Here is a 15,480-nt window from a genome sequence, read left to right on the forward strand (position 1 = left end):
CGACCAGATGACGTAACAAAATTTTTCAACCCAACGTCCAGCCAATGAACTGCCTCCCTGCCCGGGGCACGCTCGTAGCAGAGCGAGAGGAGGCTTTTACTACGAGCATGCGTCTTACGGCTTGTAAGTGTTTACCGTTTATTTTTCTGTTCTCCAGTCTGAAATCGGCGTTGTTAGTGTTTGGGTGTAATTCCCAGTTTAGATTTCGCGCCATAAAACATTCGTTTGTTTTCCAGGCTATAACTAGATCCTAGACGTTAGCTAATTTCGGGTTTAGCACCCCTAGTGGATTTTTTAGTAATATTCTCGGGGAACTGTGGACACGTGTTTGTTCTGTTTTAATCGCTGCCACAGCTGTGCAAAGGGCTAGGGTGTCTCCAGGGGCGGCTAAAATGGATTTCGGAGCCCTCACGAGGCATAACAGTGAGTGTTTATTTTTAGGTTTTTTCACGCACGTGATCAGGTTTTTGCATGAGCCACTTTCTATGTTTACATTGCTGAAATGTTCTATCTGTGTCAAATGATCGATTTTGGGGACTTACGCGGATAGAAAGGCCCCACTATGGGGCGAGTCAAATGGGTTTAGCGAAATGTGCTAAAGGAGGTACGATTTAAAAAACAAAACAGACATTTTCGAAAATGTCTGGAACCTTAGAAAAAAAATAAAAATCCAGTGAAATGTAAAAAGGGTTGGATTGCAAACAATTCGTTTTGGTGGGACATCCAATAGGTAATTTCACAAATTGGCACTATTCAAATAACAAAACACAAATGTCATTGGTGTTTGTGGTAGAGTGAGATGAAAATGCCTGAAAATTGTGTAAATAATATAAAGTCACAGTGACAGTCGGGGGGTGGCGTTAGACAGGGCCGGATTGCGTGCAGTTTGTTACGATAAGTGTATTACGTGAAAATTGGTACTACTTGGAAACAAAATACAAATGTCATCCATTACGGAAGTGTCACAATAAAAAAAAATCAGCTAGAATCACTGAAAATTGCTAAAATCAGCGAGGAGGCAGCGTTTAGGCAGGCCTGACTTACAAGAATCTTTTTGGTAATAAAAGTAGGTAAAAGTTTCATATTACTTATTGCTAACACATTTACCTTGACCAATCTAAATTTTGCAAGAAAAAAGTCGATTAATATGTAACTATCGCTTTTTTAGTTAATGACATTTAAAAGAAAGTTAGTTATTCATTTCCGATTAATTCGTATCAGGAATTCCGTCATTTATGTCATTTTATCAAGGCCGTGTTGATTTTCAAAAGTCGCCTAGGTGTGCCAAACTTTGATCAAGTGGTATATGAAACGCCATGTTACATCACCTTAAACAAATAATAAGTTGTTAATAAATAAACAATTTTTTGTTGTGTAAATAAATAAATCGCACATAACAGGACGTGACGTTGCGTAAATTTTGTTGCCGAAATTTGTCACAGTTAGCTTTGGTTTCAGGATGGCCAACACTGTAGAAATATGTATTTCTAAATCGATTTTAAATTCCACTATAATTATGGATGAAATGCGTGTTTTAGATTCAAGGGTAATTCATGTTTAATTTGTTTTCCAGTGCGTCAATACACCATGACTGACAGGTAAAAATATGAAGGGTGACAAATTAATAAAAATGGAGTAACTAATTTTCAATTAGATCCAATTTCAATTAAAATGGGTTGGATCCTTGGTCCGACCTTTATGAATAATTATCAAACAGAGGGAAGATTTGATGGAATTGTCTTATGTGTGGTTTATGATTAATTAAAAATGCATGAAGTGGGTGTTGCGTAGTTTGACGTAAATTTCTTGAATCAACAAAACTGAGGAATTTTCTCAAGTTTTTTCCCAATTAAAGTGCGAATTAAAAATTCTGACGACCGTCAGAATAAACATAAAATTGGAATGATCTAATTAATTTTATTGCAGTCGGTAATAATAAAACGTGGAATATTATGTAACGACTTGCATCAATTCCAAGTGCGGCAGTTAACTGTCTATGGGTATATTTATGGTCCTCGGTAAAACATTTCAAGGGTTGCTACTTTATAGGTCGTAATTAGCGCAGTATGGGTGCGAGAATTTTTCAAAAACTTTGAAATTAGAGTTCTCCTGGATCGATTTGCATGAAGAATTCAAATAAGCCAGTTGGAAAACAGGTCAAGTTTCTTATTATTTCATTACTGTGGTGGTTTTAATGCCACCACCTATCGATTTCCCKACTTTCTACGTATCACAATTCTCGTAATTATTCACGCCCTTTATTAATCGACAGGTGAGAAAAACTACCTCTTAATTGCATGTTGCGCAATATTACGTAAGAAAGTTCTATCTTAAATTGATAAACTCGAGGGAAGTGTTTTGAAAACTAGACAAAAGCTCTGTCTTTCCAATAACAATTGGACAAAACATCGCGTGACAAGAATCGAGAGCAGAATCGAGACTCGAACGGAATTTATTGTGATGAGACTTTTGTATTTATTGACTGTTACATGAATAACAAATAAATGTTATATTAATGGATATACAAGTAGTAAATTCATTCAGCAGCGAAATTGGGGGAAAAATGACGCACGTAAGTGGTATTGTGACGTCAGTGGAAGCGTGGGAATGGGTACAAGTTTAGAGGCAAGGAGGTTTTTGTTAAAGATTTTTGAAAAGTGAAAATTACTCGAAATTTTTCGATCCGTTTGCCAAGTTCATATTGACAAAGTGCCAATACAATAGACGATAATAGCTCAAATAAAAGAATTTTTGTTAATTACAATTAGTCTTTTGTAATTTGTTAAAAAAACAGTTATTAACTTGAAAAACGTCTTTATAAAAATTTTATTGTGTTTTCTTTTTTATAAGTGTTAACAAAAAGGTTAAAGTTCTTTATGCTAAAACGTATCATGAATATTAAAAAACTATAAATAAAACTGTAAATTCAATATGCAGACAAATATTTTACCTTATAAGTATAAAAATATTATTTTGATGTTCATAAAAATCTCTGAACTATTTTTAGGAAATTCTTTTTCAAACGGAAAGAGCTTTACAATTCAATCTAATTTTTGCTTTTTAAGAAATATTTTTTTTCTTCTCATTGTTGAATATACATACACACATACACAAGACCGATATTTTGGGGTGTGTATTGTCTCATACAAGAATTTTTTTGTCGTTTTCTGGTGTAAAAGACCTATTTTGAAATGCGATAAGTAACCATTTTTATCGTACCTACAATAACCACTTTCGTCATGCAATAACCTCTTATTGTTAATTTGAAAAGAATTTTAAATACGAAATCCAAAAGCTTTCCCTTTTGTACTCCCGATCTGTTCCTCGGTACTTCGTCAGGACCGTTCTTCGCGCGTCTTCCTGCTGTTCATGGACCTTTTCAAAAAAATCTACCACAAGATTAGTTTACTCCATTCTGTCGGGCCGATAAATCATACACAAAAAAAAATCTAAACAAATCAGGTATTTTGATGTGCAATAAACGGAAAAATATAGAAATGAATACGAAAGAGAACTGATGAATAAATGTATGAATACTTTCTTATGTAATGAGCGTCTAAATTGATGTTTTTAAATGGTATTAGACCTGAATTTGTTTGAAGAGAAACGTAGGTATTAAAAATATATTCAACTTCGTATTATGTAATTTTTTTCAATAGCAGTAAGATTATTATAAAGACGAGATTATTTCAGAAGTGACGTTCAAATTACTTTAAAAATTAATAGACGCAAATGAAACGAATATTACTTCTTTTATAAAAGGATATTTTATAAAACCATATTCTTTTTAATAAAATTCTATTAAAAGTGTTCTAATTTGACTGCGTAAAAATACTTGTATCTTTATATTGTTTGTCTTGTTTTTTGTCGTTCTCTATTTTCTCAGATAAATAACTTTTTTTGATATATTTTGGGTGAATTTCCAATGAATAACCATCAAAATATTGGTATCCTCTCAATTAACTCATGTTACTCATCCACTTTCCCCTGAAAAGCTTGCACCACTTTTCGAAACTGTATGATTTTATTACTTTCTGCGACACGAATCCGCCTGGCACCTTTAAAAACTAGTAAACACACGTCACGTGACTCTATTGTGTCGAAAAAATCACTTTTCATGGAGTGTGTTGTCGTCGGAAAATCCCTCGATTCGAGATTCGTACGATTTTCCCACCTATGTCAAGGTGAGAAAACTCAAAGAATTGCGTTGTTTGTATTCCAACGACGAGGTCAACGTTTTGGGCAACGGCCTAAACACGGGCTCCTAATTCTGGGGCCCCATTGCCGATTATTCGGCGAGTGCACACCTTGGTCAATAACGGCCGAGATTCGTTGAACTTTGAAGAGTTTTCGAATTTAAATTATTCATTTCTTTAAAACCCATTTGATGTAATTTCGGATTTCGAAAGGACACTCGATTGTTCGTTTTGCGACGAGGAAGCTGCCGTATCGATTGACGAAGAAAGTGGGTTACGACGTACGCCGCGCTTGTGGTTTTTGGAAAATGGTATTTTTTATGAATGGAACCACCTACGTCGTCCTGGTCAATGCACCGATGAAAAAAATTTATAATCTCGACGGCCTCGTATTAACTTTGATTTGATCATGACCCACGGCTCGAAAAATGTGTCACTTTTTCGCCTTTTTATCGGCAAATCGAGCGTGAAGTCAAGATGTGTTTTCTGTTGCAGTTGTTGCAATTTTAACACCCGGCAGGTGGTGGCATAAAAGGAGTGTCGTATGCCTCGGATGTGCTCTATTGCCATCTGTCAAACACCTGTCCTTATAATCTGTTTATTCGCGTACTGAAATAGAAAATAATGTACGTTGAACTCGTTCACTAATGAAACGGGAAAGGGGAGCTTTTGCACGGGATTTTAATAAGATGCAAGTCGTAAATTATTGCTATCGGATTTAATAATATTCTATTTTGGCGTTAAAAGGAAATTAATTAAATTCCGCGTTTATGGTCGTGGGGATTTTTTAATAATAGACGATGGTAATTGGTTTTGGATGCGATTCGATGGCACACTTTCGAGGGAGAAACGAGGAACAGGGAAATGAGAATTGTTTATTTTTTCGGGATCGTTTGTTTTGATTTATATGAGTCGTTGTTTATTATTAATTATGATGTTATTGTGTATTATGTTTATGACTAAGTGTAGTCGGAGTTGTGGAACATTTTATCTTACTTCATCACCATCTTCAACTACATCTGAAAACATAAAAGTGACATTTCAAATGTTTTTTTTATTTAAACAAGAAAAAGTTTCAGGAGTTAAAAGTAAATTACGGGAGTTATCTAAAATCTTGGAAACAGTGCGTAGAATAAATTCTCTGTATTGTAAAAAAATGTAATTTAATGTCATTTAAACGTTTTATCTTATCAACATCGCTTCAGAAATTGGATAATTTTGAAGCAATAGAAAAGCAAAACTAATGTCGATATGGAAAATTTTAAAGAAAATTATCTTGAATAAAGAATATTTTAAGTTGTGTGACAGTTCGTAATCATCGTCGATTTTCTTGTTTCATTCTTAGTTGTGATTGTAAAGAGTGTAATCAATGTTTTTAGTTTTATTTAGTATTTACTTAAGACTGTGTTTATTATGGTGTGCGTTTTACTTTGAACTAGTTTCAGTCACTTTTTTTCGTTGTTATTTTGAATTAATTTTTGAAATTACACATATTTTTGATTTGTACTCCAGTATTCTTTATTTTCGCTATGTGTTCTCTTAATTTAGTGTTTGGTTCATCCATATGTGTGGTGTCTTCAAAAATTAATAACATACGTAATAAAATTATTACTTGCATTCGTATTTTTAATGTTTCTAAATTTTTTATTCATCTGTTTTTTATCTAGATTTTTGTATCTTTAGTCACCTTCGTTTCCCGTCCTCGTTCTATTTTTTTCTGGCATGGATTTTTTTAGTTAGGTGTACCTTTGATCTAGTTTTAGTCTATTCTATTCTTGGTTTGTCTGGTTTGTTTGTCAGATTTGTATTTTGTCATTTTTAGTTTGTCTATTTAGCTTCTATGGAGAGAGATCAAGATAATTTGTAAATCGAGTCATCCTTGAATCCGAAAATGTATGKCTTTGAAACGTCAAATAAAATGACAAGTCGAAAGGTAAAATGGCATGATCGAAAAGATGATTTTAATAAATAAATTTATGATTTACCTTAAAAAAAGAGCGGTTCTATTATTATACGTCGGCGACTAATTCCAGCCCATTTTACCGTTTCACCTTTCGACCGTTATTTGACGTTTCACGTGCAATTAGTTCAAAAACAGACATACGTTTTCGGGTCCAAAGATGACGCGATTACAAATTATCTTGATCTCTCAATAGATTTAGTTAGTTTTACCTATTTGTCATTTCTAGTATTCTTAATTTATATTATTAAATTAATTATTATAAAAATAAATAATTAAAGTACGACAGTTTTGTTTTTTTAAGAAATCTAGTTAGTAGATTTGCCAATTACATATTTTTTTATCTATTCGTTTTATATTATTTTTAGTTTAGATTCTCGGGGAATTTTAAAATGTTTGTAATTATTAATTAACTTGAATTAATATTCGGTAACCGTTTCTGTTTACTTTTTATTGATTTTTTCATCTGATTTTTATCTATTAGCTATACAATTACCAAATCCTTTATCAATACCTAGAAATGGCATTTTTGAGAGTTTTTTTCTGTTATCGCGTTAGTAGCGGTTATTAATAAGATTTTTACAATTTTTGGTTTATTTTCATTTCGTAGTAGGCATCTGAAAACTCATTACTTTGTCACCAATCAAACCTCAAGGTATTGTTTATTTGTTTTTGTTGTAGTTCTGCGTCTCATAAACTAAAATTGCCATTTGTTGTTTATCTTGTTATTACTACTAATTCATATAATTACTTTTTTTTACTTTCTAGCATGTAGCATTGGTTTAAAAACAGCAATGTTGTACGAAGTGATCCASAAAGACTAAATCTGTTGGTAACAGATTGAAAAGTATTTTTATTAATAATATTATTTATTATKATTATTATTATCATCATTATTATTATTATTATTGAAGACAAATTGCGAAGGCGAACCTATTACGCAATATATAAATTGATAATTTGAGGTGACATTGCATTAACAATTTAACTTTTACGGTTTTATTTGACAAATACTTGACGTACAAACCCTCAAGATTGGTTAATTGTTGTTAATCAAAAACGTACTCCAATGGTAACCTTTAAAAATTAGAGTCAGGATTGCCAACAGATTCATTCATTGTGGATCACTTTGTAGTTTTATTTTGTATTTTCCTATAATTTTTTGCGTCATTCCGAATTTCCCAGCCTCACGTTCCAGGGCTTGAGGTAGAGCTGCGTCGCCGTTTTACTCCATCCCTCTCCCGACTTTATGAATTGTTTACCCGTCCCCAAAAATCGCCCCCTTTTTCCAGGTGCATCTAGTAAGCGTGCGCACTGGAAAATACGTCTCGTAGTATCGAAAATCGATTTACTCGTCTCGGCGCCGCCACGCGCATTGTTGTTATTGCGGCGTCTCGACGGCCTAATTCAAAACGGGTCACCGACTCACCACCACTGCCGAGGCGCTCGCGCCACGGCCACCCCAAACACACCCTGAAGAGTTTTTTTTTTCGACTATTTTGTACGAAATACGGGAGGTCACGTGGCGGGTATTTTCTCACCCGTGGAAAACACACGCGGCGAGACACACGAGGGGTATTGCGCTTAGTCCTCCGGGAATCGGTTCAGGGAACGTCTCAAGGATAATTAAGTTGGCCGGGATTAATCGCGGCAATATAGGAGGATTTTTGTGTTGGTACGGTTCAAATGTATGTACATAGCAGGGATAAAAAAATGGCTTGTTTGCTTTGATCGGTCGAGTGTAATTCAATAGGTTACAAAACGACAGCTGGGAAAATATTTGGAGAGTGGACGACGATGTCGAGTCAAGGGAGGATTAACTTTTCCTGGGGAAATAAAAGGAAATGTTGCGGCGACTTGACCCAGGGGAATGGGAAATTTCGTGTTGTTTTTACGGTTCAAACACTCATTTTTACGTACGGTGTTTTTGTATTGTTTCGTTAAATAAACAAAAAACAAATTTAATTTAAGCAAATATTTTGGTATTAAAATTGTTGGCGATTAAATGACTTTCAATTTAATTATTATGTACGTACCTGTTTGGAATATAAAAATTGGTTGTAAACAGTTGTAGTTTTTTGGTTGTATGGTTTTAAATTCAAGTTGGGATAAATTGAACACTGAAAAAGCTCAGTTTTATCAAAATCTAGTCGAGACTTGACTGAAACGATTTATGGCTTTGGGATAAGGGGCGATGAGCGGTACTTTTTGGTACTGACTTGAAATGTTGGACTTGGCTACGTTTGATAAGAGGACTACGATAGGGCAAGAATTATCACTTTACTTTTTGTGGGGGTGCTGGCATAGGGAGGAAGGAATGAAAAATGCAACAAAATATTTCATAGAGATTTTGTACGCATGATACAGTTTAGATTTGTGTGCAAAAATAACATACGAGTAGGTTACATAAAATCACAATTTTGATGGGGTTGTTTGAGTTAAGTCGAAAAATTGGAACAGTTTTCCAATGTTTGGCTACAAATCTAATTTGGGGGTTTAAAACAGACATGAGTTGAAATTCCGAAAATCAAGAATATTTTTTGAGTTCCGGAGATACTATTTTAAATCTAGATTTTGTTACATAAAATTTTATTACTAATTTGTTTCTTTTTTTTTTTTCTCCTAAGTGGTAATAGTATTTTCCGCATTGTTTCCAAAACATATTTTATTTGGATTTTAAACCTAGAAATGCTTTGCAGTTTTTCTCACTCTATTCACGGGGTTGCCGCCCCAAGCTTCTTAAAAAACAAATCGGTTTCGATGAGTTTTTTGATTTATACAAAGCTCGACCGCTGCCAATAAAAGTCGTCTTCCTAACAAACAACAAGTGTTTTAATAGCGCCATAAACAGTGAAATACCTCAACATTGTATAACATTGTATCAGTTGCTATTCCTGGTATAATAATTGTAGTATCTGAAGGTGGGCGACGTTTCGATCCGGGTGACACATCCGTAATTGCGAAATATCTATTTTCGCATTGATCGCATAACATAACCTTGTTATAAGGTTTCCGGATCGATATTTCGCTACGGTTGAGCGCGTACCAACCGAAGAAACGAGCGACGTTCTGTAGTGGCATAGGTTAGGGATAAACACACTGTATATTATGCATAGGTGGTCGCTTCTTCACACCGTGATTTTGATTGTTTGTTTACAACGCGTGGTTGACTTGGGTGGAAAAAATGAAGTAAACAATGAAAGAATTATGTGTCATCAAGACGGATTGTTTCCTTAGACGTGCGCTTACACGGTGGTTGAGAAAATTTTATCTTGTTTGGGTTTGAATAGGAGCGAATTTCCATTGTCTCGGTACTTTCATTCATTGTAAAAACAGTGTTTATCGGGGATTTATTGAACCGTTAACGTGTAATTGTATCGAGTTCCGCAACATTGTTGTTTTCCTCGTTATACTTTCCGTGAAATATCTGCGGTGTGGGTTTTAATAAAAGTGCGAAAGTTTCGGTGTAGGAAGAATATTTTCTTTGTGTGTGATTTTTCTATAGAATTTTTTAAACGGATGAGTTCACGTACGTATGCGGTCACGCTATAGTCAGACGGAATTTAAATGTCGTAAACGAAATTCTCTGGAATTTTGTAAACAAGTCGTGATGTACAAAATAGGAGGGTTTCTTAACGGCACGTAGTAAATCTCGGTGTGAAATCTGGGGCTTTTTCATCAATGTGGTTTCTGGTTTTGTTGGTGCTTGTTAACTTAAATAAAATATTACCATTGCAAATTCGCTGACAGTTGACAATATAATATTATTGACACGTCGTTGCGCTAAATTATACGATGAGGTTGAACCTGAATTTGATGAATTTATAATTAACAAAATGAAAATAGCAATTTTAGTTATTTCTAATATTAGAAACTTGTTAAATAAATAATTATATAAAATTAGTTGAACGAATATACGACAAAAGTGCAATTTCAGACTATGCGAGACGTAAAACCTTGTTATAAACAGTACTTAGGTATTAAATGACAACAAGAAAATAATGTGTTTCCGTATATTACAAACATAAATTACGTAAAAATGTAAATATTTTCGTTGTGAGAAATCGTTAATGTGGAACGCTCGAAAAACAAATTTGCCAAGTTTTGATTGAAATGTCACCGTGTAAAGAAAGCTAGAGAAGAAAAATTCAATGACAAATTTTAACACCATGAAAATTGTGCCTCGAATTTCTAGCCGTTTTTACAGCAAACAATTCTAGTAACAAAATCGACAAAATTTTTAATCATAATTTAAAAAATGAGTTTTTTAAGCTTTTTTATCAGAATAATTTAATGTTTGTGCATTGTGTCTGGTGCCAAATTTTAATCTACTTAAAACTTAATTCACTTTGAGCTTCCGTCCGAAATATGTTTTTCGTTTCGAACCACAAATGTTGTTTGACAGTTATGTTTTCTTTATTCCAAGGAAAAATTTTACAACCACGTTAAAAAGTAGTAACTTTGCCAAATTTGGCAAGATTTTAGAAAATCATCCAATTTTCCAGGAACAAATTTCCATAATCGCTTGTAAAAAGTTTGTTCTGCAATGCGGTTGATGCATTCAAAACATCTGTTATTAGAATTATAGCTTTAAGAAAATATTATACCGTCATCGAATTCGCGGTATATTATTTTTCCACTTTCGGACTTGAATGCATTCCGCGAATACTCGAAAACCAGAAATTACGTAAGTGATAAGCAAATTTGTCCTTGCCATCGTAACCTTGTAAGGATAAATCAGATGAGAAATTTGTATGTGCATCTCAATGCATACATACGTAAATATCACCTTGAAATAAAATTCTCCAAGTTGGGAATCTGACGTTTTGTCGGCGTCGCACCTAATAACATTGTTAAAATATCGTTTCACAAGAACCGATTCGATCATTTTGTTATTAACATGTTTACAGTGCAGGCGTTGTGCAATTTTATTATAGAGCGACACACTTTGCTCTTTCAAACAAAGTGTTGCTTGTATCACAAGGAACGACAAAGACATTACGAAAAAAGCGAACTAACGGATCATCGATTGCAAAACGCCACCGATCTGCCAAACTGTGAAATACTTGCGCCAATTCAAAGGCATAAATTAAGTCGGACATGAATGAACGGATGATGCAACGTCGCGAGGCCCCCAGGTCGTATTTAATTAACACCGGCGACTCGAAAAATAGCCTTTCACGTCACTGGTTAATGGTCAGCCATTTTCGTTAAATAACCCTTGGAATCTTTGCTTAGTTTATGTGAAAGTTTTTTTCATTCATGAGGAGAGACGAACTATTGTTATTGTGCGTGTGTGTATGTCCGTTAGTGAATTAATCGAGCAGTTCGTGTAATAATGCTGTGAACGTTTATTACACGCTCATACATAACAATAACTACTTTTTCAGTTACGATGTTTGACTCATGTTCTAGTAATTAGGTTTTTTTTTCGTGTTTTCTGTGGTCGGATTGATTAATTTTTGACGTCACGGAACGCGTTGGAATTGTTTTTGCCGCTTTGGAGGCGAGGAACAACGAACAAACAGGAAATTCCATTTGTTTTCGAAGAGATCATTTTTAGACAGGCGGGGACAAAATTTAGCTCCGGTAACACAATTTAATTTAAAAATGCGTCAAATTAAATTAGTCGTCTTACTTGACTCATCTTTGCGCCGTATATCCGGTATTACCGGATATATTACCGTTACCGTTCTCGTAGGAAAAATGGTTTAAAAAAATTATCAACTTTCTCATTTTTTCGTCAATTCATGAACCGTTTTTAGTTTTTATGCAGAAATATTTTTTCTTTTAAATTAAATACATACAAAAATAAAAAATTGGTTAAATATAAAAAATGAATGTTTAAAAAATTATTATTTTGTGCTTTTACATTACTTCTAAAGTAGGTGAAATACAATACAATAAATGGGAAGAACAACTTGTTGTTGTATAAATTCATATTAATATTTTTTTTCCAACACTGATATCTTAAACTGTTTCTATGGTGCATACCTCTTACCCCTTATGTTGTCGTTAATACATATACGCTGTTTTATAAAGTAGGTTGTCAATAACATCTAAGTACAGCCTGTCCCAAGTTTTAGGGCCGGCCCAAAATAAAATATTTCTAATTGATTAAACGATAGAGGATTATACAGACTTCAATTTAGTGCTCCGCTGACGCGTCGTGCGTGTTTTAAAGGCTTGCTTATAAACTAGTATTATAATATACTATTATAGCTATTAAGACAACAAGAGTTTTATAGTTAGTTTAAATTAGTTAAAGTAGTTTTGAGCGACCATTAGGGAGAGAGAATTTAATAGACCACGATTTTTAACCTAAAAAACTTGTCTTTAAAAAATTTTTCCTACACTAACAGTCTAACAGTGTATCAGAATTCAAAAATTATTATAGACAAATTTGTCAAAAATGACAAAATACCGAGATAAGAGTATTTTATGTACCTACCCTTGAAACAATACGTATAAGCTATTAGTGTTGGAAATTCAATTAGATGAAGTTATGTTATACAGGCTGCGCCAGAACTCGCGCTCCAGAGAAAAATTTGAAGCAAGATAAGAAAGACACCAGGAACATGGAAAAAATGTTTAAAAATCTATCTGACAAAAAAATTTGACATTCATTTTTTGACATTTGACATTTTTTATGTCTATTTAATGATACTGATGTTTTTTTTTACAATTATTTAGTAAAGGTACAAAAATTTTGCCTATAAAAGCCACAAATAACATTGAACTGAGTTACAATTTAGGATACAGCTTCCTTGTTTCCTCTTCTAATAGCCTGTAGCAAAAAAACTTGGAAAATTGTTTTTCCAACACATATGACATTTTTCTCTGGGGCGCAAGTTCTGGCGCACCTGTATGTACAGTTTCGGAATTAAAATTTCGGGCACTTTGTCATTTTCACAATGTAAACTCTAAAACAACCTTTACTCTTGTCATGTTTATGTCATTTTGACTTATAAAATAGCGTGACTGACAGAAAAATTTAATTGTCAAATGTCAGTCATGATGACAGTAAAAAGTTGGTTAGAGTGAACTTTTTGTGACAGAAAAATACTGCCCGAAATTCCGTAACTGTACTGTCAAGGTTCGAGATTATTTATTAGAAATATTACAAAAATTTTGTATTTTATTTTGTACCTCCAACCTATTGGTAAAGAATAGTATATTAAAGTACAAGTTGCGGAAGGTATCTATTCAAGCACAAATTTGAAATTCCGAAACGAGCCGCGTAGCGGCGAGTTGAGGAACACATGAGTGCTTGAAGAACCTTCTGCAACAAGTGCTTTATACTATTTTATCTATTTTGCCGCTTTATATCATTTTATAAATTAAAAAACTAAATTTTTTTTTTCTAGAGAATTTTGGTTGGCGACATTTATGTGGAATAATTTTACGAATAGGCGGAAAAATAAAAATAATTCTTATTTTCGCATTTGAAAATGAATTGTGAAGAAAGTCCGTCACTAAAATTAAATTAACGCCAACGACTTATTCCAGCACTCAAATGACGTTATGTGGGTGCTGGAATAGACTTGTTCTAACACCGAAATAGAAAAATATGTTTTTGCTATTAATTAGCTATAAAATATTAATTAGAAGAAAAAATAACGAAAATGAATGAGAAGTAAAGTAAATGCTGCGTACAAGGCTGGGTTAATTAATTATATAGATATACGTTTTTCGACTATGCACATTTTTAAAATGTTTTTGAAGTGGAGTGATCAGAACAGAATAGAAGAAAAAAGTGTTTATAGCGATTAGATAGTGCCTTGAGTAGAATAATTGTTATAGTCTAGTAAAAAAACAGTGATAATGTAGAACAAAAAAGACCAAAAAAAAAAACAAAAACTCGTAGTTCGGAATGATAAGAGTTCTGATATTATTCCTTCTAGTCGACTTGTCAGATCGAAAAATAAAAATCGTCTTGACAAAAATGTCCCAAAGCTGGCCGTCCGGCGGCTTTCCGAGTTCAACAAACCTCACCGGCGACCGATCCCCCTTTTATTTTTTCGTTGGCATTTTCCTTTTGACCCGCGATTCCTTTGTCGGCGTTGCACACACGACGTCTTCGTCTAGCAATGCGGGTCTGGCCATTTCGCCAACCAGAAATAGATTCGTCGAAGCGGTCGTCTAGCTGATTTCCTCGAAGGATCCGAAGATGGATACGACAAGAGAAACGACGAAGAAGAAAAGAAAAATACCATTCGTTGGCTTGACACACGCAATCGACGCCCATCTTATGTTTACCAGTTTTTCTCGGGCTCGATATGATGGCGTGATCGCTTACCTGTCTTGCATGAGACTCGGAATTAACGAGTTTCTTTCTCGTGAGCGAGTAGCGTGCAATATTCCGGGTCTCGCGAGGTCACAACTCACGTACAGGTATAAACAATGAATGAATTTGCGTACACCGTTAACGGATTGTCGACGTTTTTAAAGCGAAGTTGCGAGGGAGGAAACAGAGGGGAAAGTTGATTAATTTTCATTAGACAAGTGATTTTTGTAACTTAATGGAAGTATCAAAAAACAAGAGGATAGACTACTAATTGAGAAATCATCTATATTATGTTTTATTTGCAAATTAAACCATGATATAATTAAATTGGGGGAAAAAGACATCTTTTTTTTGCAATTCTCGCATTATGTAACTTCACTGCATCTTTATCTCAGATTTTAATTAAAAAAATGGCAAATGAAGATAAGAATCTGAACTACGAATTAATTTTATCGAGATAAAAAACACGGGTGCTAAGTCGAAAAGAAAGGCAAAAAAAGGAACAATTACACCTCGATCGATCACAATCCCGATTTCCGGTTTTCTAAAAATTGCGCCATTTTGCTCCGGGTGAAAAGCGCGTTGTAGGAGGTCCGGAAATTTATCGCGTCTTTTTCAGAGTCCTTTGGAATCGTGCCGAGTAATGTCGCAAAAATTTAGCACGTAACAGTTAGTGATGAAATAATGTACTAATTCATCACTGTCGATGTGTTTGTGTTTTCGCGTTATTATTTATAATGACATTTCAAAGCTATTATTTTTCAGTGTTTTGTCTATAGTGAAATTTTTCTAATTGATAGAATGGACGCCGGAAATGTTAAATTGGTGCAAGAACAGGTGTTTGTTAAGAATTCTGCAGTTTCGAGCTAGTTTTTGATTTAATTAGTGTTAATCAAACCGAGGATTGTTTGTGAGGTCCTATATCCTTATAAATAACACACAATTGACAGTTTAACATTAGTCATCTTTAACAATTGTCCCGACATGGTGGGACGATTCAATAACAAGCGATTAAGTCACTTTCAGGGACAGCTTTA

General features: G+C 34.0%; 1 protein-coding gene across 3 annotated transcripts in view; it reads left to right on the plus strand.

Moving 5' to 3' along the window:
* The first annotated feature begins 170 nt into the window (after positions 1-170).
* LOC123012805 (growth factor receptor-bound protein 14-like) overlaps positions 171-15,480 on the plus strand; it is a 49,908-nt gene continuing 34,598 nt past the window's right edge. The window contains exon 1 of one of the 3 annotated variants that reach the window (XM_044410952.1): positions 171-423. In XM_044410952.1, coding sequence (XP_044266887.1) covers positions 393-423 — 31 coding nt within the window. In that variant the 5' untranslated portion in view covers positions 171-392. Of the gene's footprint in view, positions 424-914; positions 1,067-9,660; positions 9,686-15,480 lie in introns of those variants that run through there. The other 2 variants (XM_044410954.1, XM_044410953.1) reach the window with 2 other exon arrangements.

This window comes from Tribolium madens, unplaced genomic scaffold (assembly GCF_015345945.1).
Source record: "Tribolium madens isolate multiple individuals breed KSU strain unplaced genomic scaffold, Tmad_KSU_1.1 Scaffold_96;HRSCAF=242;Tcas5.2_LG5, whole genome shotgun sequence".
Taxonomy (NCBI): Eukaryota; Metazoa; Arthropoda; class Insecta; order Coleoptera; family Tenebrionidae; genus Tribolium; species Tribolium madens.